Source organism: Zeus faber, assembly GCF_960531495.2.
Source record: "Zeus faber genome assembly, chromosome: 11".
In the NCBI taxonomy this organism is placed as follows: Eukaryota; Metazoa; Chordata; class Actinopteri; order Zeiformes; family Zeidae; genus Zeus; species Zeus faber.
The window spans coordinates 14,247,655-14,275,453 of NC_137205.1; the positions used below are offsets into that span (position 1 = coordinate 14,247,655).

At 45.2% G+C, this 27,799-nt stretch overlaps 1 protein-coding gene across 1 annotated transcript; it reads right to left on the reverse strand.

Annotated features, from left to right (window-relative positions):
- Positions 1-1,414: 1,414 nt before the first annotated feature.
- On the reverse strand, positions 1,415-26,670 carry setd1a (SET domain containing 1A, histone lysine methyltransferase). The gene is made up of 20 exons (XM_080009749.1): positions 26,581-26,670; positions 25,039-25,183; positions 24,849-24,947; positions 24,491-24,761; positions 23,555-23,679; positions 23,061-23,314; positions 21,126-22,782; positions 18,539-19,543; positions 16,272-16,439; positions 16,077-16,161; positions 15,851-15,993; positions 14,867-14,900; positions 13,912-14,124; positions 12,322-13,583; positions 11,735-12,080; positions 10,305-10,486; positions 8,192-8,302; positions 5,934-6,053; positions 5,214-5,351; positions 1,415-2,365 (listed from the first exon to the last, which is right to left on the reverse strand). The coding sequence occupies exons 2-20, from the start codon at positions 25,174-25,176 to the stop codon at positions 2,192-2,194; spliced, it is 6,525 nt and encodes a 2,174-aa protein (XP_079865875.1). The 5' UTR covers positions 25,177-25,183; positions 26,581-26,670; the 3' UTR covers positions 1,415-2,191.
- Positions 26,671-27,799: the final 1,129 nt, after the last annotated feature.

Sequence of the window (27,799 nt, forward strand, 5' to 3'; positions counted from 1 at the left end):
ACAACAAAAAAAAAAAAAACAGAGACGTGGAGGTTCGCAGGTGCAACTTCATTTGCCACCGAGCTGTCAGAAAGAGACGGTTATTTCCACTGGTTCAGCAAGTTCCCGTTTCATTCGCACATAGGATGATGCACCACAAGCTGCATGTCACTTATCCCTCATTATCTTTTAACAGGGAGACGATTGATGACACCAAAAAGTTACAGGGGCACACACCCTCCCTTTCGAAAAGACACGGGCAGAGGCAGTTTTTTTTTATTTAAAAAATATTTTAATGCACCATTAATAAAGAGTCCAACGCATTAATACAAGAGAAATATTGCAAATAATATTAAAATAATAATCATTCAATTAAAAGAAAGAAAAACAATAAAAAATAACTGAATGGAAGGTATGTACATGTTTCCTCCTGGTGGCAAGAGGAAGAGGAACTTATTTACAGCTTGGAATCTGGTGTGTTTCTACGAGAAACAGACACCTCTACAATATTTACACAAGTTTCTTTGAGTTTTTTTTTTTTTTTCTTCTTTCTTTTTAACCTGTAGTAAAGACGGGGGGCGGGGAGGGGTTACTGAAAGGTTGCAACTGCAACAAGAAATACCTTAGCAGTTCACTGCTCGGAAAGGAACAAACACGTGAGGACACTTCCGTCGGTGAAAAAATAAAAATCCAAAACAAGAACTTAGGACCTGGGACGGCCATATGCACGAACCTGGAAGTGATGAGCAAGCAACAATGGAACAATTCTCCAGCTCGTCTGAAACGGACTCAGGGTTCATTTATCTAGCAAGTACACACAGACACTCCAAAACCAAGAAGGAAAAACAACTTCCATTCTGAGTTGACAAATCATTTTTGTTAATTTAAGCTTATCTATAGGCCAGAGTTACACCACCACCAAGTCACTTATTAATCTTCGAAAAGGCCAAAGTAGTAAAAATGTCTTGGCGATGGACTACAGCTACCGACCAGACCCGACCAAATGGAAATACGTGTGCCATTTTTTCTTAAAAACATTCAGATTGCCCCGAGTGGTGGTGAAACAAAACTGGCGGTATCTGAACCAGCGTCTGGGGTGGTATTTGTTGGTATTTGCCTTTCGTAGAGGGGTCAATTGAAACGAGACACTGTGGTACCAGTAAATCAGTAACTCACACCTTTGGGGCAGGGCAGGAAAAACCTTGACCTGGCTTTAGGAAGCTAAGATGCCTTGACCTTAGAAGCTAAAGAAGGGAAAACAAAGCCTCAGCAGCTTTGTCTTAAATAATACGACACTACTTGCCTAAAAGGAGTATTTCTCTAAGATTATGCCACGTTACAAATTAATGTTGAAAACAAAACAAGGGGTTGTTAACCTTCTTCCCAACATAAGCTCGAGGAGGAAGACGGGTTGGACACGGATGTGAAGAGGCTGGTGAATAACGCATCGACAGTGGCAGGGTCAGGTCACTGTAAGATACTTACAGCTCACGGAACTAAACAACAAGAACAACAACGTTAATAGTAACATTATTTTATAGTACTATTAAATGATAAAAAAAAAAAAAACCAGAAAATAAAGAAAATCATACTCCGAAAAATCTTGCATAACTGAGGACCAAATCAACAATAAAATTGCGCCCTGAACATGCGCCTTTAAAAACCCTGAATTTGTTTTGCTCGTCCTGTGCATTTGTGTGCAGATTCTCTCCGTATGGATTTCAGGGTGGAGGAGGTGCTGGGCGATGTCATCATTGGCAGAGTGTCCGGTTCAAGGGTTACGTAAGCTGGGGACAGGCGATGCCAGTGTTGATCGTTTTCATTGTTTCCAGGAGAAAGTTTTGGGAGTCGGCACAAAAGGAAAAAAAAAAAAAAAAAAAAAAAAGGGAAGAAAAAAAAGTCCAGATGCTCATTCCTGACCACATGGAACAAGTGAGCAAACTGAGGCCCCCGGTCAGAGTAACACTGCTACAGTGGGCCCAACTGAGAAGCCTCCTGAAACTGCAGAGTGAATGATGAGTGTGTGTGTGTGTGTGTGCGCGTTAAAAGTGCAAATGTGTGTCTCTGTTGCCTGAATACAGGGATGGGGCTTTGTTTTGTTTTTACAGTGGGACGGGATGGGACGGGACAGGGGAGGGTGTGATTTCAGTCTGAGGTGCGTGTGCCTGGATGGAAAAGCTGAGGGGCGCGGGGGCAGGAGTGGCGGTGGCAGCTAGTTAAGCGTCCCACGGCAGTTCTCTGTCCCGCACAGGCACGGGATCTTGTTCTCCTCCAGCGGGAACTTGTAGTCATAGGTGATCTCCTCGTTTACGGCGATGGCCTGCTTGGAGTAGATTACAATCTTCTTCTGGGACTCGATGGTGATCACCTTGGCATAGCAGTTTGGCTAGAACATGGAAAAAAAGAGTGAGTGCTTATGAGTGGTGCATTCTGCAGGGTGCATTCCAGCAAATACAAAACAATTCAAGGCCTTTCAAGTACTAGTATATATTAGATCTATATATCTATGAATAATGTCATCATCTATTTACAAGAATTTCCAGGCCTTAAATGTTTGAGGACAAAATTCAAGCACTTGAAACACCCGGTAAGAACACTATAATAAGTGCTAGTACATGACTACAACTAAGTACAATAACACCGATGTGATTTGTTTTGTAAACAAAACAAATCACAATCAAGACATATCTGCGCTATTTTCCGTAGATGTCCTTCTGAAGATGTGTGGGGGGGGTTGTGCCTGTACAATAACAAAACAGGAACAGGTCGCAGAGCAGTCTGCGACCTGTTCCTGTTTAGTTATTGACAATGTCGAACATCAGGGGAGTTCACAAACATGAAATGTTTGCCTTTAAATGAATAATACAAAATTTGGGGCAACAATGAGGGGCTGACGTCTGTGCTTCCACTGGAAGCAAGCCTTCAGAGGTTCAACAGTAACAGTTGCCCTCGGCAACCAGATGAAGTCAATTGGCAAACACTTTATAGCCTCTGGTTGCCATCTTTGACAAACCCTTTTTCCACATAGAAAATAGGGCTAGCAAACAGCAAAACCTGTACAACAAATTGAATAAATGTATCGCATTAGTGATATTTAAATATTGCCGATATTACGCTATTTGACTGTGGAGTGAAAAGTTAGACTAACCTGTCAACATACTTATACTCAATATTCAAACAAACAAATGTGCAAATTGGTTAGACAGACAAAGGTATGACCTTAAAACAAAACCTAAATATGCGAGGGGGCAACCCATTTTAGCAGTTTTTATTTTTTTATCCGTCAGAGAGAACAAAGTTATCAGCGATCGATTAACTAGTGGACTGGTTCTCTGGTATTCGTTGGAACTGAGACGTGGACACTGCTCTAGTCTGACGTTGAAAGCACTCCAAGCACGAGGCGATGCTGCGTTCACGGGCTCGGAAAATTGTAACGTGTGTCAGAATTGATGCGTTAACTTGGAAAAGAGTTTATTTCAGACCTTTTTTCCCCACCATACATGTGTTCGCATCCCTGTACAGTTAACCAAAACTAAAAACTAAACTAGGTGTGAAAAATGATTGTAGAAAAAAAACAAAAACTAACTGAAAAGATATTGTGTACTTACAAAACTAATTCAAATAAAATTAAAGATATAATGGAACTATCTTTAGTTTGTTTTTTTTTCTTGTCAATTTGGTCAAATTTGTCAACATATAGCCGGTACAATACAATAACCAGTTCTTATTCGACTCGGGCGATCGTGCAAAATTCCAATGGATGATCGCTGGTCACAGTTTCATTATTAAGCTGACGAATAATTTCATAGCATCCTAATTACTCAAACTATAAGTTGGACAAAAACGGCAACCATATTTTCAGTTTCGGCAACCAAAAGCTAATCCCTGGTTGCAAGCCTGACAACCACTTTTAAAAGTTAGTGTTGAACCCTAAGGGGGTGAAATAAGAGTGTTTGAAATTGAGGAAGATGTCGCCTGGCTCTCCAGGTGCCCTGTCCTCCAGGCCCTGTCCGCGTGTATACGGATATTTTTGAAAATGTGGTGTATTGGCCTCCAGTCCTCACGGACACTGCGATTCAGGTCACTGAAAACAAAGCTTTTGGAAAACACTGACCAGGGTGGAGATTTTTCAAAACTCAAGTTTTTGTGTATTTGTGCAGACAGGTATTTTAAATTGTTTTGTGAAGATGGGAGTGTGGTGTGGGGATGGATCTAGGTAATTGGTGGATTCAGGATCAGAGCAGCTGCATACTTGTTGCTCGGTCTAACAAGCAGCAGGTAAAAACCGCCATCCCCACACACACACACTCAGGAGAGGAGCCCCTGTCATGCCACACCTCCATCTGCTCCTGGGCTTATTCCAACTAGCCTTCTCTTTACAATAAACTGGTGTGTCTGGTGTGGTGTGACTGGTCTCTACAACCCCGTCTTCTGTGTCTCTGTGCCGGAGGGCCTTGAACACCAAACTCTGGGGCGTGTTAGGCGAAACTGCCACACAGAGAATACATTTTGATTTTATTTTAATTAAACGGAGGGGGAAATGCATTTTCAGAAGAAATTGTATACGTGTGGACAGCGCCTAACTCTCTACAACGTGCAAGTCGCAGCTGTGGCAGCTGTGATCCCGAGAAGATCCCGGATAAGATCCCTAGGTGGTGGCAACAAAAACACCAGTCTCTACCTGTGATGAATCACCACCGCTGCACCTAAATACCAGCCTGCTGCATTTTATCCACACCACTCCCACTACTACTAAGTTCAGTTTTGTGACAAAGTATAATCATCACGAGTGAAACTTTGAATTCCATGTGGACAGGGATGGGTGGGCCGCGTTTCCTTATGAGAAGGCATTCTGCCCACTAATGATGTGTGGAGGAGACAACAATGCATGTGTGGGAAAATATGAAAGAGCATGAGCCATCAAGCCTGAGCTCTCATTTTATTACTCACACGCAATTGTTGAGTAATAGTAAATGAGAACTCACAAGCAAATAAGTTAATGTTTATGAAAGCACATGCAGATATTTTCAATGTGTGCACACACGCTGAATATTTCCGATATGAGGGGCGCTTTGTGCTCCGATTTTCGTGTAATTTCTCTTCTGTTCAGAAGCATTGTTGACTGATGTGAGGCGGCACTTCCCTGTTTGGTTGCTTAAGCTTGTTTTGTCTGTTATGGTTATCAGTCATTTGCGTGTATGTCTACATAAAGTGGCGGGGAATTGCCAACTCACAGTGCAGCAGTGGTTGATGAAGCGTGCCAAGTTGCCACACTTTGTGGCGTCAATGATGGTATCGTGATCCACTCGGAACAAGTAGCTGCTGCCGATGCCCTGCTGGGCGTAACGCTTCTCCCGGTTGTCGGCCACCATCTGAAAACACGCAGACGCAAGACAATGAGGCATTGTTGCTTGACGACCAAATCAAGCAAATAAAACAGCGGGAGATTTAAGGATTTTATTTCCAAACAGTTGACCCGTCGCAATTATTACATAACCACCCGATGGCAATTAGGCTAATCTCTGAATTATTCAAATCCAAAGTCACGTTTACATCCAATTTTAAGGGGAATTTCATGTGAGACGAGTGCAAATTTGACGCATTTAATCATCATTGCATTGAAGAAAATTAACCATCTACCCAAATTCTTATGTTCCAGAGTTCAATGCCAGCAAGCGGCATTTCTTCACAAGGTGAATGTGTATTTTTACACAAATATAGACTTAATAAACTATGATAGTGACATAAAATGATACAAAAAAGACAAATTTCAATTAATGGAATTATTTGTATGACAATCGTCAACTCAAACTTTCGTTTCTTCAAACGGTTGAACTACACAGGACTGTTCGGTAAACTGAAACGAGGGTCTTTGTGTTCTCATGTGAAGGTTTACGTTTGTGTGAGATCTAACCGGAAACTGGAAACCAGTGGCTTAGAAACTGGAGGCATACCTGTCGGATGTTCTGACCCACGTACTCGATGACCATCTCGTCAGCAGCGATGGGCTCCATGGCAAACAGACCCCACTCATGGATCCGACTTCTCCCAAAACGAAGCTTCTTTTTACGGAACTGCAGGCGGGGGTTAACAGATGATATTGATATTATAAAGGGGTCCCATTATGCTCCATTTTAAACTTGTTAATATAGGTGTCTGTGGTCCCCAAAATATGTTTTTATTTTACAGGAAATACCACAGGACACGGACACCGTACCACGACGCACCAGGACGCACTGGGGCTCTCCGGCACGGATTTTTTTTGCTTCATGTAAACATTGTGAAATAAAAAAAAACAAAGTAAATAAACACATCTACTATAAAAACACACTATTTTTATTGGTATTGTTTGGAGAAACGCACAGTGGATCAGATGACCATATAAAGAAATTGCTCGTGCGGAGCAGAATTAAAAAAAAAAAAAAAAAAGACGCAAACCAAGGATTCAGAACAGTCGGACGCCTCAGTTTTGTTCACGGCGATTACTTTATCATTTGTTTACATCTTTATTTGACACGTTGGCCAGGTCTAATTTGAACATCCGACATTGTCACACTATAAATATATGACAGAAAATAAGGTAAGCATAATATATCCCCCTTAAAAACTTTTCTTTTTAATTTTAACCCAGAATAAAATCAACCAATTTTGGGGGTTTTATAAAACATTGTCATTTCTGTGACTCTGGGAATATTTTGAATCGAGGCCCGTCGAGAAATTCGACCATGAGCTGAATGAAGGGATTCATCTTGGTAAGTCCGGAGAAAATTGAATTACCCAAGCGCAATTTTTAAATTCCAGAACTAAAAAATAAGTTCTGGATGAGGCGACCAGAATAACCGAGACCACGTGCACATGTACAATGATCAGCAGTGGAAATGGACAAAAATGTAATTTGTCTCGACAAAAATGAGGTCTGATTACTTTATTTTACTTACATGACACTGACATGTATTTTGATGCAACCTCTTCATCATGATGAATTGAGATGAAAATGACTTCAACACACATTTCAGCAACACAAATTAAATAATATAGGCCTGTTTAAAGCTGCTGATATTTATTTTAAAGAGCAGTGGGAATTTCTTTTTTAAAGCTTTTCATTCGACGAATCTATTGAGACAAGAAGGAGAAACCTTGATCGCCGTGGTTAATGAATACATCTCAGAAGCAGGCGTTATCAAGTTTAACCAGATCATGAAGTTTAAAAGTCCAAAATAAGTCACTTCAAAGGTCTACAAATCAAAGCCAAGTTTAACATTCAACTCCAAATCTCTGCTCCTAATAGTAGTGTCTCCAAACGTGTAATGACAGACACTGCTATTTATGAACACAAATATGAATAAGTTAATATGAAAAACTCACTTTTTCAGTGCTTGTGCACATACATTTGGGTCTCTGATGGGTTTACAAACACAAACTATAAAATCGGACAACCCTGTCAGTTTTTTTGTGAGCTGCCTATTTCAGAAAACATCAAAAAGCTGTTCGGATTTGCAGCCTATGTCAAGTGGGGGCTTTAGGATTAGAACCACCCTCCATCTGAGTAACTCCACCTACGGCTAGAGAACAACAAGTGCTGCTGGGAACTGCTCTGTTGGCTTACAGACCAGCACAAATCTTAAAAGCGGAATTAATGCCAACTGTCCGTGAAAAAACTGCAGACGATAGAAATGTAAGTATTTAAAAAATAATTCTATTGTGTGTTTCTTTCTAAAAGAAAAAAGAAAAAAGTATGCAGTAGGACGACTGTAGTCTGTAGCGCAATCCGCTGTGTTTCTCCAAACTAGGAATGCACAATACATAGTATGTTATTGAACTGTTCGGAACCCCAACAGAACCCCAGAAGTCATGCTCAAACCCCATTGGCTCACAGAACTAGGGGCCTCATTGACTGTGGCACCACCCCACAGAAACAGACCATCCTATTCCAGGATGGTTTAGAGGCATGTTGGAATAGCTAGAATGCATAATCTGAGTGGTATTTCCAAAAACATGTTTTCAGGACCTCAATAACTTCACCTCATTAACAATATCAACTTGTTGAAAAGAAGCATAATAGGTCCCCTTTAACAGTTAAAAGAGCAACGTGAGAATATGGGAATTCATCACAAAGCTCTATGTTTGGTAAGTACACTGGCACTGAACAGCAATATAAAGCCCAATAATCAGAGTGCTGAAGGTATTTTTAGGTAATGAATTACATCTTTACCTTGAGCTGGTTGAGTTTGAGCAGGTCGGAGTCCATGACGGCGGGCGTGCCTATGACCGTGAGGAGGCGGCGCTGTTCAGAGCGTCTCTCTGATAGCAGGCGGTTAGTGACCTAAAGGAGACAACATGCAAACAGGGTTACTGACAAAGATTACGCCACTGAATGGCCTTGACGCCACCACGACAACAACAAAAAAGGCACCTTGACCCATATCTGCCGAAGGCAGATTCAGAGTTATGATAATTCATAATTTCCCATTGAAATGCAGCATTGTGACCAAAGAGAGTAGGCTTGAGCAGATTGTTGATTAAATGTGTCCCACCACAGCAAAACTCCCCATCTTGCGCATTTCTAAAATCGCCAGGAGCAGTCAAATAAGTTGTAAAAACCTTTCTTGGAGGAAAATAAGATTTTCCAGATTCGTGTTCCTTTGTGGGTTTTTTTTTTATTTCCCACAGAGTTTCAAAACCGATTTTTATTTATAAAGAGTTGAAAAATGTTAAACCGTGGAGTTAAATATTCCCGTTAGATTACATGGGGAAACGCAGTTTACTTACCAGCACTGAATAATGCCAGTCGATCGTTTCCTTTAACAGCGAGCGTCCAGGTGAAGATCATTCATCCATATTCCATGTGATATGAAGTCACAATTTGCAACCGTTTTGATAGAATTTAACCTTTAAATCGTACTACTTTTACACACACAGCCACTGTTGTGAAACGGCGAAGAAGAAAAACCCTTCGCGTCACGCATCTACGTCACTTCCATAAACAGGCGGCGCAGCACGGGGGTGTTTCGGTCTCACTTGTCTGTGAAAAATTTCTTCTACGTATTGTTATGGATTACGTAAAGCGGGTGGCGTAAGCTCTGAATCATATTTCGGACCTTTATCTGACCAGTGCGATAGATCCAAGTCAGTGTTAGCAGCGTGTACTGGACTTCACTCTCCACGATGATAGTCAGTTCTCCCACAGCGACGTGGAGAACGACAGCGCTGCTGAATTTGATATTACTCCGTCTTGGAGAACGTTTCAAACAGCGGATTTCTAATTTAATGTGACGATGAAACTGAATATTTTCAAGAACCACCGTAGGAGACCGACGATACGTCCGTTGTTGTTACAATAGAAGATGTCGATGACGTGATGAAGTCCGTTGAGGTTGGTGACAGATTTTCAGATTTCAGATTTTCTGAGACCCATAATATTGATACTATTATATTTTGTTGTGTTGTCCGTGCTTATAAACTCCAAAATAATTCCACTTTTATAAAACATGTATATTCTTACTGTTAAATAAAAGCCTTTTTTTAAAAAGCAAAATTAGTTGTGTTGTTGAGCTGTTCGTGATTGGCCCATTCAGCAGTATGTTAAGTAGCCATGAGGCTTTGTTTGTCCGCCAACTGCATTTGCATTCTGGGAGCTGTCTGAATGAACCTGGTGTGGGTAAAACTTTGAAGGTGATTATCTCAGAAACATGGTTTGCCACACCGTTGTCATTAACAAGTCATAGCTTTAAAAATATTTGCTTGATTTGCACCAGTTTGGAAGCTCTGATTCTCCACTTCCAAATGGTGCGGAAAAAAAAAATCTTGAAAACTGCCAAATGACCCCAAAGTACGCAGTGGGTCACAAATCATCAAGCGATTGACATTGATGACATGATTAAAAACGAAAAAAAAGTTTTATCCGCCAGGAAAAATCTTAGCATTGAAACAGTCTTGGTGCAGTTTTCCGTGTTCTGAAACTAGAGCGGAGAAGGAGAGATGGAGATAGGGAGAGGGCAGAGGCTTGCGCCCTCTCCGCCTCCCCATCTTCCGGTTGTTTCCGTTGCTATGGGAATTAATTTAGTAAAAACTGCATAATTTGTGTAAATACTTTACTTGGAAATAATAAATCCTGCATTTCTGTAACAGAGAGACAGCATTCGCCGCATTACATTATGTTCTATGCTTGTGCACCCCCCCACCCCTTCCAGATAAAATCGTTGATTGGGCTATCGCTGCACCCCAGAGATTGGAAATTGGAATTTTGCAAGATCGCCAAAGCCTAAGAGGCAGTTAGATTTAAGTTCACAGAGGAAGATGAACATGGCTGAAGGCAGAAAGCGTACCGAGCTGTCGGCATTCTCCATCTCCTGGATGACCTGCTCCGGCAGGTCCAGGTCCAGGTAGATGTCCTTCTCCTTGCGGCTGATGGCGTAGTAGCCCTCGCTCCTGGCGCAGCCCGTCACGTGTTGACGGAGCTGGTTGTCTGAGCTCTTCTTCTTACGCTGAGGGTTTGGCAAGTTGGTAAGTGCAGGCCCAAGGTCAAGGCCAACAATGGAACAACACAACGACGCACACAGATGCAAATCTGTCAAGTCAAGTCTCTTTCAGTTTTAAGTGCAAATATACCTTTCTGTTATTTTTATATGGTACTTGCCATTCCAAAATAAATTACAATCATTGTAAAAAAAAAAAAATTTGAAATAATAATAATAAATGGCCAACTCTTCTGACTCTCGTTCACTGGAATTCCTCCTTCGCTCACCGTGCATTAAACCAACGGAATCAAATCAAACGACTTGTTTTAATGAATGTAAAAGAAATAAATAAAACAAAAAGGGTCAAACCTTTCATCAGGAGTGGGGCTAGTGCAAGAGGAACAACCAGAGCAGAAGCTCGGCTGTAGTGAGAGCAATAAATATTTAGTCTTCATAATTTTGTCAGGCGATAAATAAATAACTCCTATAATATTCCTAGTTTATTTTTGTTTATTTGTTTATTCTCCAATTTTGTAATATTGTCCGGCAATAGATAAATAATTGATCTAATCATCTTTGTTTACCTTATATTTTCTTTCTCTCGCTCTTTTTTGAGCGTAACCTACGCAATTAAGACATTACGTTGGTATCAGGCTTGAATATCAAAGATTTTTACGAGTATGTGAGCACTGTATCAGCCCTGTAAATTTGACCAGTACAGAATCGGATATATCTGCTGCACACATATCATACACTGATTGGCCAGTCACAGTCGATCAAGCTTAAAACCAGCCGGTCACCGGCCGATCGATTAGTGCATCTCTATTATTAACTCTATAATTAGTATTAAGTACTAAATATTAGTACTTAATACTAGCATTAAGTATTAAATACATTAAATGAAATACATTAGTACTATTATCTATGATGCAAAAACTGGTTGTACTGGCCCGAGACGATTTTGCCATGGCATAGTTTTGCACATGTAGAAATCCAATTAGATCTAGCCAATTCAGATTTTCGGCAGTATTCGTAGCTATTAGGGCTGGGTCTCACGATTCGAATTCTATACAAATGGACAGAATTTAATTGATTCCAATATTGATCAGATGGCTCACTCTACGATTATAATAAAGAAATTATGTATGAAAGTATGTATGTGACAAATAAACCTCTTGAATCTTGAATCTGAAATATTCCAATAATGGTTACATAACTTGCATAACAAAGTATCCGTTTTCAAATCGATCAGCTACACACAGTAACTTTTTTTTTTTGAGCAGGGTGAGAAAGGATATTTGTGTGGTTGACCCAGTGGGTGTCGTTGAGCCAGTCAGTGCTATGGTCGTCCTGCAGCAGCTTCTCGTACGTGGTCTTCAGCAGCATCAGGTCCTCAGTGTCCAGGCCGGAGTTCCAGATGTCATACAGGATGGTCATCTGCTCAAACTCGCTGCGCTGGTCAAACTTGATGGCAAGCGGCACAGGAGCAGGCACGGGTTTGGACCAGTGCTGGGGCGAGGTCATGCCCGCCTCCTGGAGGAAGAGACGCTCGCTCTTCCTCACCTCATCAAGCTCATCCTCCGTAGAGGAGCTGGACAACTCTCCGGACTCCAGCTCTTCCACGTCGACATCTTCCTCAGAGTCCTAAAATTGAGAAATGTTCGATCAGCACTGAGACGCGGTGCAGAGGCCAAGGACTAATATATATCTATATCTATCTATCTATCTATCTATCTATCTATCTATCTATCTGTCATCCTGTCACTGAGTCACCATTCTGCGGTGGAACACTTGTAAACATGAAATGAAAGCAACTTTGGATGCAAAGAGCATTAATTAGGACATCCTGGGGAACTGAGAGCAAACACCACAACATTATACATACCTCTAGCTTCCTCTTCTTCTGCTTTTTAGCTGGTCGTTCTGTCTGCTTTTTTTTGTGCTGAACATCCACATTCTCCTTGTCTTTCCTTCTCCTCTTGTTACTCTTGTCTTTCTCCAGGTGGAGTCCCTTGGTGGCCGCACCCTTCCTCTTTGAGGATGGAGGCAAAGCAGTTGCCTTGGCGACGTCCCCTGCCTCGCAGAGCACGTCCATGGCGGACAAGTAGTCCCCTGTGTCTGCTCGGAGGGCCGGTGCCTCGCCGATAACCTCCTCAGGTGCCTCAAGCACCCCAGAAATGCTGTTGAGGTCTGCTGGGAGCAGGACCGAAGGTTCCTGTTTGAGGGAAGTCCTCCTTGGGGCTGGGGCCAGCAGGACGGGGGGTTTGGAGTAGTTGTGCTCCATGAGGACTGTTACGCCTTCTGCGTTCATGACCAGGGCCAGTGGCTCTGGGGAGAGGAAGAGCTCCTCGTCCATCTTCTGCTCCTCGGCCTCGTCCGACGTCTCCGTCTCCTCGGAGTCCCCTGCGTCGGGGTCCATCTTCAGGGCCACATCTGCCAGCACGGAGAGGTCGGCAGTCGGGGCGGAGGCCAGCTGCAGGAGGCTGGATGCCCCAAGCTGTTCCCTGAGTCTCAGCCTCTGCTCGCTTTCCTCTGCATCCTCCTCTTCCTCCCTGAGGGAGGCCGTGGCCAGGCCGGATGCCTGGGGCCGTCCCCTGGGACGTTTGGCGGCAGCGGGAGGGGGTGGGGGGGCCTCCTCGAAGGCCATCCTGCACATGGAGGCATGATCGAGAGGGAGGTTCTGCACAGTGAGACACACCATAACTGGTGGAGCGGTGGATTTCGGGGAGTCCTTGCCCACACCCCGTTTCCCGGGACATTTCACGGGGGTGCTCTGCGGAGAGGCCGGGGGCCCGGGGCTCTTCTTAGACTCCTCGTGGCGTCCAGGAGGCGGCACAATAAGGGCGTTGCCTTCGCCGGGCTTGGAAGCAAAAGGGAGCAGCTGAATGCTGTGGGTGGCGGCTAGGGGGGAGTCTGGAAGCCTGGAGGGGGAGAGTAGGGGCGACTCTCCTGCCACCCGCTGGGGAGACGGGGACAGGGCGGGGACAGTCAGGGGCAACTTGCTGTCGCTCTCCTCCGTGGAGAAGGAGACAGTCTTCCTGCGTTTCTTGAGAGGGGGCACCAGAACCACAGGGGAGCAGGGGCGCGGGTACGGGGGCGAGGGAGGGCGCTTGGCACCTGCGTTCGTTTTGAGCTCCCCGACTCCCCCTAAAGCAAAATATGCAATGAGTAAACAAATAAAAAGAAAAGCTGTTATTATAAGTTGTTATCATACGTTTCCATCCAAATTAAAGGGTTATTTGAAGCCAATCTTAGAAATGTTGCAAAATTAGAATGTGAACTAGGGGAGTTTCATAACAGCCAGACGAAGCAGTCTGGAATTGACGTTTCACCCACCTGGCCCGCCATCCGTTTTCAAAACAGCCGCCGTGGAAATTTGTCTGCAAAGATAGCACAGTAGGTCAAGCAACCCCGTAAACATGGACGTGGGGGAACAAATAAAAATAATGTTCAGTATTCAATAAAGCACAAACACAGTCGTCACACCTGTTGCCATGCTTCTCACGGTCCAAGATTGTGCTGTCCATGGTCGACTCGTCCATAGTCTCCGGGCCCTCGCTGTCAGCCCTCTCGCCCTCCTCTTCGTCCTCATCTTCAGAGGAAGTCGTGGACGAGGACGTCGATGAGGTGGAACCATCCGACGACGAGGAGAGGCTTTCATCGTCGCTGTCGGCGCTGAGGGCGTCATCTGAGGAAGGGTGATCCAGGGTACAGCATACGGTGAAAGGTATGAAAGACGAGGTATAGTGTGCCATGTGGTGATTTCTTTCATTATTATCAGTATTATTTTTACTAGTACATGCCCATTGAAAATTGTAAACTTTCTAATACATTTTAGTGGCACAGTTGAACAAAATGTCAATGATTCAGTCCTGTGCGCCACAATGGAAGATGAAACTGCCGGTTGAAGTCATACACCGGGGAAAGACAGTCTTTGTAACTCAGTCGCAAAGACCTGAAGGCCCGTCCCCACTGTTTATTGAAAGTAGTAGTAGTAGTGAGGCTTATTTGTTACATACATATACACACGTTCATACATATATGCAGTGAAATGTCATTGCAACATACCCGGAGATTATGCACAATAAGCTCTAAAAACACTGAAATGTGCGTAATCGTTTATTAATAATACACGTCGCATGTCCAAATTGCACTAAATTCGACACTGCACATCCATGGGTTCCAACCAAGTGTGAAGTGCATCGGGTGAATGGTTGTGGAGATGAATGAAGGACATACATACTGTACATGCGCGTGCACGCATGCATGCATACATACATACAGAGATTCCTGCCTTTATAGTAAAACATTATAATAAATGAAAAAGTAAATATAATAATAATAATAATAATAATAATAATAACATAGAATATTATTATTACAACAATAATAGAAGATAATAGACTGTAGAATTGTTGATGTGGTTTTACCGTCAGATTCCTTCTCACTCTCCTCTTCATCCTCCTAGAAATTAGAAAAGAAAGTGTGGAAGTTGGTTCAACTATTCATGTACAGTCAAATGCTGCCACCTAGCCCAAACTATGAGAACACCAAAAAGCAACTCACAAGGTTCCTACTCGCTAAGAAGATTTTCCAGGACATTTTTCAAGTTCAAGTTCATGTTCAAGTTCAAGTGGTTATTTGTCACATACACATACATACATTCATACATATATGCAGTGAAATGTCATAACCTTCACATGTATTCATATTAAACAATCCAGTGTTAAAGTGTCCACCCCATTTTTTGACTTGTTTCTGCTGATTAGAACTCTTCTCTGGGTTTGTACACACTTTACTTGCACCGATTTTGAGAGTTCTAATAACAAAAAGCCTCAAAATGTAGCTCTGGACAACTTCAATCTGAACAGACGACTGATGAGCCAAATTACCGGACAGAGTTAAAATGTATAAATAAGGTATTATACATGTATTACCAATTTCAATCAATATTTTTGCACTTGAAGGTATATATGTAGATAGATGTGTATACAGTTATTTTTATTAGTTATTGGTATTTTGGTAACTACTGAATATTTTTTTTATTTTCCTATGCGAGTCCTCCGGGAGCTACGGCCCCCCCCCCCCACACACACACACACACACACACACACACACACACACACACATCATTTATGACGTGCCTTTGCCCAAAGCCACTTACAATAAGTACATTTTGTTGGTAGCTGGTAGTCAAACCAACTGTACATTACAGTCAGCTAACCCTTCTATAGGATAAGAAGCATAACTTTTTTTTTTTTTTTTACCAAACAGAGCCATTTTAACTAGCTACATTTTTTTATTTTAAGTTACTTTTAATACGATTTTAATACGACATAAACAACACAAAGTGCCACCAGCCGGTACCACAGTTATCAACCGTCACTCAATCAACTTATCAATATCAAACGCACCTTTTCCGAGGAGGAGCCGTCGGAGGTTTCCTCCCCCTCGCTGTCTAGTTCCCAAGGTTTCCGGTTCCTCAGCTTCTTCTTCCTCTTCTTGCTGTCGCTCTCCACTCGGTGACGCTCCCTGTCGGGATGCCTGCTGTCTGCACCTGGACGCCATTCAGAGGAACGTCAGAACACCTCCCCACCTCAATCCCGCCAACCAAGTGTTAACATTAGTGACTTAGCTAACCTTCGTCATCCTCGTCTGGCGGGGTCGAAGGTCGCGGCCTTTTCATGTCGCCCTCCTCCAGTTCCTGAGGCTCTTTCCTCTTCACCTGCTTGGCCAGACACGGATGATGGTTGAAATTGTTGATAATAATTGCTGAAGTGAAGTTAGAATTGTGGAATTGCAGCACCTTGTAACGATAAATGAAAGTGTCTGTACCTTGAACGAAGGCAGGCGCAGCGCCCCCCGCACGAAGAAGCCCTCCATGCCCCCACTCTTGGCCCAGTCCACCAAGGACATGAGAGGCTCGCGTGGACGGCTGGCCTTTTCCTCCTTCTTCTCCTCGTCCCGCACTGCAGACACCCCCCTCACCATTGTCTGGAATGGCTAAAGGAATAATTGTTATGTACAATCAATAGGAGTTTTTGTACCGCAGGAACCTTTTCATAGTTCTAAGAACTCTTAAGAGGAACCATCCCTTTTTTCTGTCCGCACTGCAGGAACTAGGCATGTTGGTAGTTCTTACATCTCTGTTTTGAGGGACTTTTTTTTTTTCAACTCTTACTCCAGGGCAAGGACTAAACGGCACAAGACGAACCACCAGTCACTGATGGTGCACGGTGATTGGTCCAAACGTAAGTCCGCGGTCCCTCGCCCCCGGCGCACTAAGGACAGTCTGCCCGGTCGAGTCGCATTGCGCCGGGTGGGGACCAGCCCACATACAGCGGTAATATAAAATCCAATAAAAACAAAAACAGTAAAAATTTTATTTTTATTACAGACGTATTTTATTTTATTTTTCAACGTTAACTGAATGAATTAACTTGCGCCTCGTAATCCCCGTGCTGTCCCGATGCGAGCCTGTGCATTATGAAGGTTAGAACAAACTTTAAAATTATTGCTTTTAGATCTAATATGAGTGAATATTGAGCAACTGGATTGCTTATTTTTCGCCTCAAATTTGTTCAGAAAGAGATTTTAGTGGACCGATAAGGTGATATAAGTGAAAGTTACAGAGTAAATACAGCACAGAACTTACGCTGAAACCCTCTCGGGTGACTTCACTTCAGAGTTCTGGTGCAGTGCGAAGGCAACCAGAAAAAAAAAAGCCCTTGACGGTATTTAGTTCTTGGGGGACCTTCCCAGTTCCTCGTTCCCCTCAGTGTGTCCCCAGAACTGCTCAGTGCGAAAACGCCTAATAATGCGTAATAATTATCACAGGCACCCCAAAACTGTTTGGCAGCCATGGTGTCCAGAAAAGACAATGTAATTGCAATGGTCTTTGAGTTGGCGATTCATCCATGTTACCATAATTATGCATCTCTACGCAGCGGATCTATTGCTTGACTGCTGCTACAACCCAAACTCTAGGATGACTACTTAAAAAGTGCTTTAACATAGGGCCACATTACGTGATTTTCAAGGCCGATTTGGCAACGAGTTGAGATTGGGAAGAGTCGTGGTAGACCAGGGTAGTCATGCTGTAGAGTCGTATCTGACATTGATATGTGTGTGTATTTGTGTGTGTGAGTGAACGACTCAAGACTCCTCTCTCTCTCAATACGAGCCCAATCGTCCAGGTCATGATTCAATTTCATAATTATTTGGCGCGTGCAGCCTCAAATCGCAAAGGGAATTTTCAATAGTCAACGACAAAGTCAAAACAAAGCGGCAAGTGGTCGAGTGTAGACTTCAGAAATGGAGGAGTGCCGTGTGAAATTGTGGCGAGTCATGAGTGTGCAATGTCAGCTCCGACAATTCACGATTGGAGAAAAATTAAAAAATTAAAAATAAAATCACGTGATGTGGCCTCAGCTTTAGACGTTGCATGTGACAAAAACATAAGTTTGCCACAATGTCAACCCCACAGGCGTTCAACCAATCAATGAATTCTGTTGAGTTCTAAAGAATTGATTTCTGTAACGTGGCGTATTGTTATACGGTTACATACGTATCTATGTTTAAAGGCAGTGGGTTCAGCGTGCATATGTGTGCTGCTGCTTGCTTGATTGGTTGGTTGCTTCACACACAAAACATGCGTTAGCTGATAAACAACCAAGTTGCTTAGAAGTGGTATTTTGAATTGAGGTACTTGCCTGAGAGTCGACTGACATGTTGACCAACCTTTACACAGCCTTCCTTCACAATGACTTTTACCATGAAACATCTATCTGAACATGCCATGTATGACTTTATGCTGACAGGAAGACGTGTATTTTTGGAGCTAAACCCCATTTTTTATCATTGGAAGTCAACCTTAGTGAGTGGCATCAGTATCTTTTAAATTGATCGAGGATTGTGAGAAAACATTCACATCGAGTTGCAACACGTAGTACAACAGGTTGACTCCAAATGATCGAATAACAAGGTTTAGGTTGAAAAATATCAGAGTTTTCATTTGAATCAACTGGGTGCAGAGAATATGAGCCTGTGGACTTCAACCATAACCCAGGACTGACACGCTGCTCTGGCTCTGCTGCCGTTACCTTGGCCTTGGTCTCTTTCCTCTCCCACCATTCGTCGAAGGTGGCGAAGGCGATGTTCTCCACCATCTTGCGGTTCAGGTCCCTCTGCATGATGTTCTTCATCTCCTGGATAAGCGTGGACAGGACCATCTGCACAGTGGCCTCGTTGGGGTTGTCGGCCAGCAGGGGGATCTCCTCCCCGGGAGCCCTGTACTCATCTCCCTCCCCCGGCGGCGCAGCGCTGTATCCGGGAGGGGGCAGGTAGGACGGGTAGTGCGGGGGCAGGACGTGCGGGGGCCAGGTGGTGTGCGGCAGTGGGATGCCGTGGTGGGGAGGGGGTGGGATCTGGGAGGTGTGGGGCTCAGGGTAGGCGTAAGGCATGTGAGGGGGCATGTAGCGGTGGTCCTGGTCGTAGTGGGCCCCGGTGGCGCCGCCCTCCTGGTCCATATACGGGTGGTGTCCGTGGGGCGGGGGCATGGAGTGGAGGTGGTAGGAAGGGGGGTAGTCTGCTGGGGGTGCGGCAGAGTCACCGGGCGAGGCTGTGGTGCCGTTGGACGAGGAGAGACGCAGTTGATGCAGGCGGCTGAGCATCTGCGTCTGCATCTGGAAGGACATGGGCGGGCCACTGCTGTACTGGCTCATCAGCTCCACCGAGGAGGCGTAGTCGTACACGTGGTGGGGCATGGGAGGGGGGTACTCCGGGTGCAGCTCCATGTGGGGCAGAGGAGGGATGCCCGGAGGGGGCGGGGGCTGGAGGGAATAGCCCGGGGGAGGCGGCGGTGGCAGGTGAGGAGGGTAGGAGGGGATGGGGGGGTGCATGGAGGTGCCAAAGTGCTGTGCCGAGTCAGAGAGGGGCCCGGGGGACAAGGAGGGGTCCGTAGCCTGCAAGGGCAGGGCGGCCTGGGAGGAAGAGGGGGAGGACGCGGAAGAAGACGAGGGCTGATGGGTTGTCACCGTGGTGATGGGGTTCTCCACCTCCTCCTCATCAGAGATCTCCATGTCTTCGCCAGAAGAATGAGGCGATAACTGCAACACGACACCGAGGGTTGAGCAGAACACAACGGACACATGGAATGACTTGTCAGTTGACACCGGCACAACGATTTAAACAAACAATTTTACAAACAATGAGTTAAATTTAAAGTCATCTTCGGTAGAACAGTGATTCTCAACCTTTTTGACATCAAAGACTGGCCACTAGAGGTGTAACAACACACATTCATTGGTAGGAGGTTTCAGTTCGGTACACATGACAAACCGAAAGATTCGTTGAGCTAATCCCATTACTAGGGGTGTGCAATATCACATTGTTTACGATAATAACGGTATAATTGGTTGGGAAAGAAGGACCCGAGGGCTGCATAAGCTGTCCTCTTACGTGCCTTTAGTAAATACTAATTACGTTGTGAATGTTCAATTAATGCTTAAAAGAATAAAAACATTTTTGTTATCTAAACATTTTACCTCTTTTGTATTAATATTTAATTTTGATTTATTTATTTATTTTTACTAATGTTGTAATGTTTTAACTTGAACATGTATTCAGGGCTCACCCTTCCCGATAGCCGTGTCTGGAGTGTATAACGATGTTGTGCAAAATTCCTTCATTTAAATATTGTTAACCTTTTAATAGATTTATCTTGTTGAAAATTTGTAAAAACACACTGATTTTAAGGTCACAATTAAATTAGATTTTCAATTTAAACATACGTAATTTTTTTTTCAGCACTGACGGTTATGAAATTGTTAAGCTCCTTTCATACATAGTTCCTGGTGAATTACAGAGATAACTTTTCTGGCACTGCTAGTCTATCACTACTCACACATGCAGCTAAATTCAGAAAAATTTCCATCTTGCACCTTTTCACAAATGCCATGATAATGCCGGAATTGATGGGGCAAGGGACTGTCCAGCAGAAGTCACCCGGTACAGTCCCGGTCCCGGTCCCCACCCCCGCGTCGGAGAGCAACAGACGGAGCAGCAGCGCACGGAGCTCATACATTTGCGCAGACAAAGAGGATGTATGTGGACGTAGCACTAAATAAAAATAAATATGCCTATGAAATAAATCCTGAAATAAATAAATGAGGCAATAAATATATAAATAAATGTCAATATAAATTCATTGATGAGTAAAAAGAAAAGATTTCGACCGCCCCAATATAGCAACCATGTCGGACAATATTACCCACAAAAATATTAAGAGAGCCGCGCACCTGCTTGGGATTTTGAAGTTTGAAATTTAACTCATTTTGATACATTTTTAATTTCAAATCGAAATCTTGACACCACTATTGTTAGTATTTTAAAAACCAAGGAAATTTCTCTGAACCGTGACACCACTGTGTCCTATTTAAGCGATACCACTGTTTTTTGTGAACCTTTACACCCCTACTGGCCACATCTGATATGAGATTTTGTCTCTCGGACTTAAATCCGAGAAGATTTTTAATGTTAGATATGATTTAGTCCAAACTTCCATCCCAGTTTATCCTATAGTTAGGGAGAAGACAGTGAAACTGATGGTGCTAAATTGAACTTTCGCCCACTCGAACCTCTTGAAGGACCTCACGTTGAGAACCGCTGCTATAGAAAGTAGTTTCTTACCTGACTCTGTCCATTGTACGGTGGCGTGTGGGCACCAACCCTCTGTGGCTCTGCACCACCAGCCTGCGGGGCCTCCTCCTGTGGGGCCCCGGTACGAGGGAGGCCGGTCTGGGTCTGGGGCTCTTCTGAAGCTGGGACGTGTGGGGAATAGGTGGAGGAAGATGGGGTGGCTGCTGCTATTACTGGGGGGCTCTTCCTTCCCTCTCCTCCCTTGCCTAGTTTACCCCCCCTGCGGCCGTCCCTCTCCCCTTTGCTCCTGTGCTGCTCTCTATCCCCCTCCTCCCCCCTCTGATTCACACTCTTATGGTCCCTCGCTGCGTCCCCGGGCCCCCCTGCTCGCTGTCCTCCTTCCCCGCCCGACACCTTCTGTGCTTCCTCTTTCCTATCCTCCTCTTCCTCCTCGTCGGAGGCGAGGAAGGAGAACTTGGCCTTCTGCTCCTTCAGGATCATCTCGATGCGAGAGTCCAGGCTGCTACTGTGGTAGACGAAGGGCAGGCTCTCGTTGGTGGAGTCCGGCTCCGGAGAGGAGGAGTCACGCTGGGGGAGCGGGGGGGAGCTTGAGGAGGACGGCAGGTGGTGAGGAAGGGAGGTGGAGGAAGGCGACGTGGAAGAAGAGGCGATGGAGGAGTGCGGTGGCGACGAGGGCAGGGGTGTCTTTGGGGGAGCGGGGGGTGTGCTGGGACGCCGCTTGGGCTTGGTCCACTGCTCCTCCACCGGGCTGTCCTGGCTGAAGTCCACCCCCAGAGTCTCGGCTACAGCTGCCGCGATGACAGAGGCCGGGGGGAGAGGCGGTGGCGGCGGGGGAGGGGTCGGTAGGGGGCCGTGGTGAGCGGCATGGTAGTCCTTGTCGGTGCTGCCCCCCCTCTCCCCGAGGCGAGAAGAGGCGGCGGGCGGCTCCTGGGGAGGAGCCAGGGCGGGCTCCTTGGAGGAGGGATAGGCGGAGTAAGAGGATGGAGGAGGAGACATGCTGTTGGAGGAGGAGCGGTAGGAGTTGGAGGAGTTGTATCGGGGGTCCGAGTTGTTGGAGTAGTCGCTCTCTCGGTCCCGGTCCCGGTCGTGACTGCTGCGTCTCCGGCTGCCGCTGCCATGATGGTTGTGAGAGTGGTGGTGGTTGCGATGTCTCTGGTGGACATGGTCCCCAGTGCGGGACCCCAGGCTGTCCCGCCGGTAGCCCCTGTCGTCCCTGCGCTCAGAGTGGTGGTGGGAGTGGTGAGAGTGGTGCTTGGATGAGGAGTTGGTCTCCTGCTGGTGATAGGAGGATCTCCTGGAGCCGTTCCCTCCGCTGTATCGCCCGCCTGAGTCCCTGTCCCGATCTCGCTCCCGTTCCCTGTCCCGGTCGGAGGGGACGGGCTGCTCGAACGGGGCCCCACTGGGTGGCGGCGGAGGCATTGAAGAGTGGTGCGCCATGTATGGCCCGGGCATCCCGGCATTAGGGTACGTAGGGTAGCAGGGAGGTTCGTTAGGACGGTAGGAGGCCGTGTGGGGGTACATGGGGCGCCCTCTGTGGTACACGGAGGGCTCCTGCGGGTCCTCAGGGTTGCGGGAGACTTTGTACCCCCCGACTGAGGAAGAGACAGCCGAAGAGGAGGAGGAAGAGGGGAGCATGTCCTGGGGAGGGTAGCCACTGCCCAAAGCACTGGTGTTAAAACCAGGGTGTCTAAAAGAAGATGAGAGCAGATTCAAATAATGCAGGATTTTACAGTTTTCTATGTAAGCCAATATTTCCAATGATCTGTAATTAATACAGGTGAATATTTTGGGATGAAAAAAAAAAAAAAAAAAAAAAAATACATCTGCATCAACACATTCTAAAATACCCTGAAAACCCAAAGTGCAAAAACACAAGGTGATAAAAATACAAAGATATAAATGTGGAAGAGGCTGTGGACCCACAATAGTTGAACACACTTGCTTTAAAAAACAACAACAACGAACCTTGCACCAACGTAGCCAGAGTCTTGCGAGAAAGGCGTTCCCGAACGGGACGAGTAGGGCGTCCCACCGCCCTGGGAGGAGGCAGAGGAGCCAGGGGTGTAGGGCCCGCTAAGGGCAGAGGGGGGCGTGTCCAGACGCTGATCAGGAAAGACTGTGTCGACGGAGCAGGGTGTTGCGCTTCCAGGAGTGAGGGCCTGCACCCCGGCGGCCAGAACAGCGATGTCGCTGGAGAGTCTCCGCCTAATATCCGACGACTGAAACAAGAGGCAAAAAAAACGAAATGAATAACAACCAAAAGGGCTCAAATTTATCTGAGAAAATCTGCTTTGATGTGATGTTTCTTTCATTACCATACAGCTTTTGCTGCTCTTGTTCCATTTATTTCAGACTAAACTTGAATTTATTGAAAGGAATGACATTACTATATTATTACCATTGCTCATTAACATTCTTATCGTGACTAGCTAGCTGCATATTATGTGTTTAACACAAACCGTGTCAGGTTGTGTGGGAGCCTGAGGTTGCAGCCGCTCTGTCAATGCCTTTCCTCCGAGGGGAACAGTCTGAGGAGTGTAGGAGCCGCTGACTATCAAGTCATAATACTTCTGCCTCTGCTGGCCTGGAAAAGAACGAGGGCACAGAAAGATAAACACAAGGACGAGCTGGGTAATTCACCTGACACCACACGTGAGTGATAAAGCTTTGTACACATATGCAGCACAAATGACCATAGAAATCTCTTACTTTTACACGTTAAATTAATTTGACTCATTGTGCCGACTAAAAGATTGTCATTAATCTGACTAAACTTCTTTGTTGTTGTTAACTTTCAACAATCTAATTTAATAAGCCCATTCTTGGTGTAAGTTTCTGTGCCTCTAGGTTCAACAAATATTTTAGAAGGCATATTATTTAGCAGATATAGTTGCATGTTGATTTTGACAGTAATGTTTACTGACAAGCTGACTTTAAATTAAGCTTTGTATGAAATGCCACCCTGTATGACACACTGTGCACCAGAAGTAATATGGCAAACTCCATCCTGATCATAGACAAAATTGCATGGTTGCTACAAGTGAATGAAGAACAAGTAACAAAAAAACTATTATTAGTTAACAAACACAAAGCGCTGCACATCATTTTGGAAAACACTCAAATAAATAACAGAATGTAACACTTGCTCGACAGGAGCTTTGTGCAATTATCTTTGTTGGGTTTTAATTATGAAAAGGTGAATATCTAAAACAAATATCCTCTTATAACACTTAAGGCGCAAATGCAAATATGAGCTTTATAGAAAATTAGCATGCTCTTAATGAGTTATAACATGCCACTGTACAGCATTAGAAATAGAAAATTCAAGTGTCTAAAAAAAAATCATAATGGTTGATACATATGAAGTATAAAAAGCCACATGTGCATTGCTTTACCTTTTACATCGAGCTGAGCATGAATAATGTTGCCCATGACAGAGGTGTTGTGCAGGTGCTTGACAGTTTCCTTGGCTCCTCGGGTGCTGGTGAAGAGTACTCGAGCCAGGCCCAGATGCTTCCTGGTCTTGGGGTGAAACAGGATCTCCATCTCCTCAACTTCACCGAACTTGGCGCACATTTCGGCCAAGAACGGCTCCTTTATGTTGTCGTTGAGCCTGGCGAAGGTCACCTCTTTGAGGGGTATGGGGCCCACGTAAAATTCATCGAGCTGCGAAGCAAAAGCAGACTGGATAAGGTCCGAGATACATCAAAAGAGATGTCGCTTGGCACAAGTAATATAGATAGTCACGCCCACCTTGAATTTGGGCACCGGCAGGGACAGCTCTGTGTATCTGGACCAGATTCTGCGAGGTCTTGGGTCCCGCAGATCTCCCACAGGAGGAAACCCAGAGTCCTTGCACAAAAATAAAATGAAACATGTTTAAGCAACGAGTAGGAAACACATCTCGATGCATGATAGAGCAGAGGAAGGAAAATGATCTCACTGGCACACTGAAATGCACGCCATCATATCTGTATATTTTCTGTGTGACCCTCCGGATTGCTGGGTCCTGGACAAGCTTGTAGCTCTTCCACTGCAAACTGAGGGCTCTTTGTGTTTCCGTCCCACTGTCTGGATCCATCCTACGACTGAGTGCAAAAATGAAAAGCTTGATTTGAAATACTACAGCTGGCACTATTTGAATATTTCAAGTGAGCACAAGAATACAACATTCAGATTATTGTCCCGAGTTTGACTTGCAAATGTCCATTTTAGCGGCATAAAAAACAGCACGACTTTCAACCAAAAGGTAAACGACAACAGTGAAACCCCCTGGTCATCAAAAGCACCGTCCCTCCCACCCCTACATTACACTGTGGCAGAGCAGAGAAGTCACACAGGGGGGTGTTATAACCCTCACCGTTAGCAATATGTATACAGTACATGTATTGTCTTTTTGTTACAACCATTTTGTTTCCTACCCTGGTACACATAGTATATGTACATATTACATTGTATATACATGTATGAAAACATGCACAATTTTCCCTTTTAGACAGCTTGAATTGTTGAAACAGGGGTTTACTGTAATTTCTTACTCTTCTTCGATGCCAATTTATTTTATCTTAATGTTTAATGGCTTATTGCATATTGAATTTTCTTTTTCGAACTTATAACTTCATTGTTTCTGCTTATTGCTTATGTGAGCTGCTGTAAACACAGCAATTTTCCTCGGGGGATGAATAAGCTGCAGTCTATCCATATATCGATCTACATAGCTATGTTCGTTGCAATAAACTGCGTCACACAGTGCAGACAACCCCTTTACTCGATCGCTGTCACCAAATAGTTACTTTCCACCCAAACACGGCGTCAGATTCCATCCAGCGCACTCTACGGAGAGGCGTCCTGCTGTCACAACAATAAGCAGCGTGACGTCACTGACCTCCGAGTTCAGCTAGAGACCAACGGGACGGGTAAAACAATCTAACGCCGAGGTTCCCCACGCGAGAGCCCGTGCCGGGTGCTTCGGTTCGAGCGAAGTCGGTCCAAATGCCGCCGGCGGACCTGGGCTCGGCTGAAACCCCTTCGGCCGGTCCGGGGTGAGGACACGCTAACGTTAGCTTACTAGCTAGCACACCGAGTTGGAAACCGTTCCGTTTAACTTGTTTGTTAACCCGTTGGGCGGCTAGAGAAAACACATCGTCCGTGGCGTCGCCTCTGCCCCCGCTCTTCAAGTAGCCGGGCGAGTGTCCAATTTGGACCCGAACAGACCGTGGCCCGGACCTGCCTCCGTTGCCCGCTCATTCCGAGCAGCGAACCCGCCGCTTAGGCCTCGGAGACGGACTAGAAAAACACACAGCCCCAAACACTAAATCGGCATCGTCGGCCGTGCCCTTGAGCAAAAGCGGACTCGCTCAAACGGTGCCGCTATCATTCCGGTGCCCGGCGATCGCCTCGGGACGCCGCTCGGAAATACCAACCCGTTGTTTTCGGCTAAAAATCAAAATATTATTGAGCCACCGCGGCCATTCGCGTAACCAACCTGAAAGCCTCGCCTGTTCTCCATCGGCCCAGGCGAATGCAGTCTGGCGTTTCTTCGGCGGCACTTTCTGTACTGTCAACCGCCGAGTACCGCGCGGGGAGGCGGCCGCGCTCCGGGCGAAGATGCGCACAACAACAATTCGCGGGGAATTGTCGCGTCGTTGCGGTGCAGCGGTGCGACACCGGGAGCGACGCGCTGGACACCCGACGTTGGGGGAAAGAGTGTCGAATCTGCCGATTGAGGCTCGACCCTTGGCGCGCCGGCGGTACAGCGCGCCCTCTTGGGGCTGTGTTTGGAGAAACGGGACCTTCCAACCCAAAACACTAAAAAACGTCAATATAAAAAAATACTACGACTACTTCTGCTTATATGACTACTATCACTAGTACCACTACTTCTACTAATAACACTACTACTATCACGAGTACTACTACTTCTCCTGATATTACTCCTACTATCACTAGTACTACTACTTCTACTGATATTACTCCTATCACTAGTACTCCTACTTTTACTGATATTACTCCTACTATCACTAGTACTACTACTTCTACTGATATTACTCCTATCACTAGTACTCCCACTTTTACTGATATTACTCCTACTATCACTAGTACCACTACTTCTACTTATATAACTAGTACTATCACTAGTACCACTACTTCTACTTATAGAACTAGTACTATCACTAGTACCGCTACTTCTACGACAACAACTGCTACTACCACCACCTATTATAACTCTAATGATGAAAACGAAATAACAGTAATAATGTGACGGAACATTGTAATATACCTGTCTAGCTGTTATTAATGTAGGATAGGAAAATAATAATAATCATTTAAAAAAGAAAAATCAAAAAAAAGTGGCAAAATACAAATAACCCCAGAGAGACAGCGAGACAGATAAACAGATCGACAGGGCACTGAGGTTTGTCATGTGGGACGCAGGGTGCATCCACCAGAGGGCGCTACTGCGTCGTTCAGTCCGTCAAACGTTGTAATGGCGATTTGACAACGACGCCGACGTGTTTGTTCGCTGCTTCCGCTCGTTTTTCAGAACGAGCGGAAGCAGCGGAGCGGAGTCCCCGGAAGTCGTGGAAAGGGGCTAGCCGGAAGTACGCATCGCCGCATTGTGACGTCATCACTCGAGCCGGTATTTGTGGGGCAAAGGCATGACCGAGGCGTATTGTCCGTGAAACAAGGTGAAACGCGCCAGC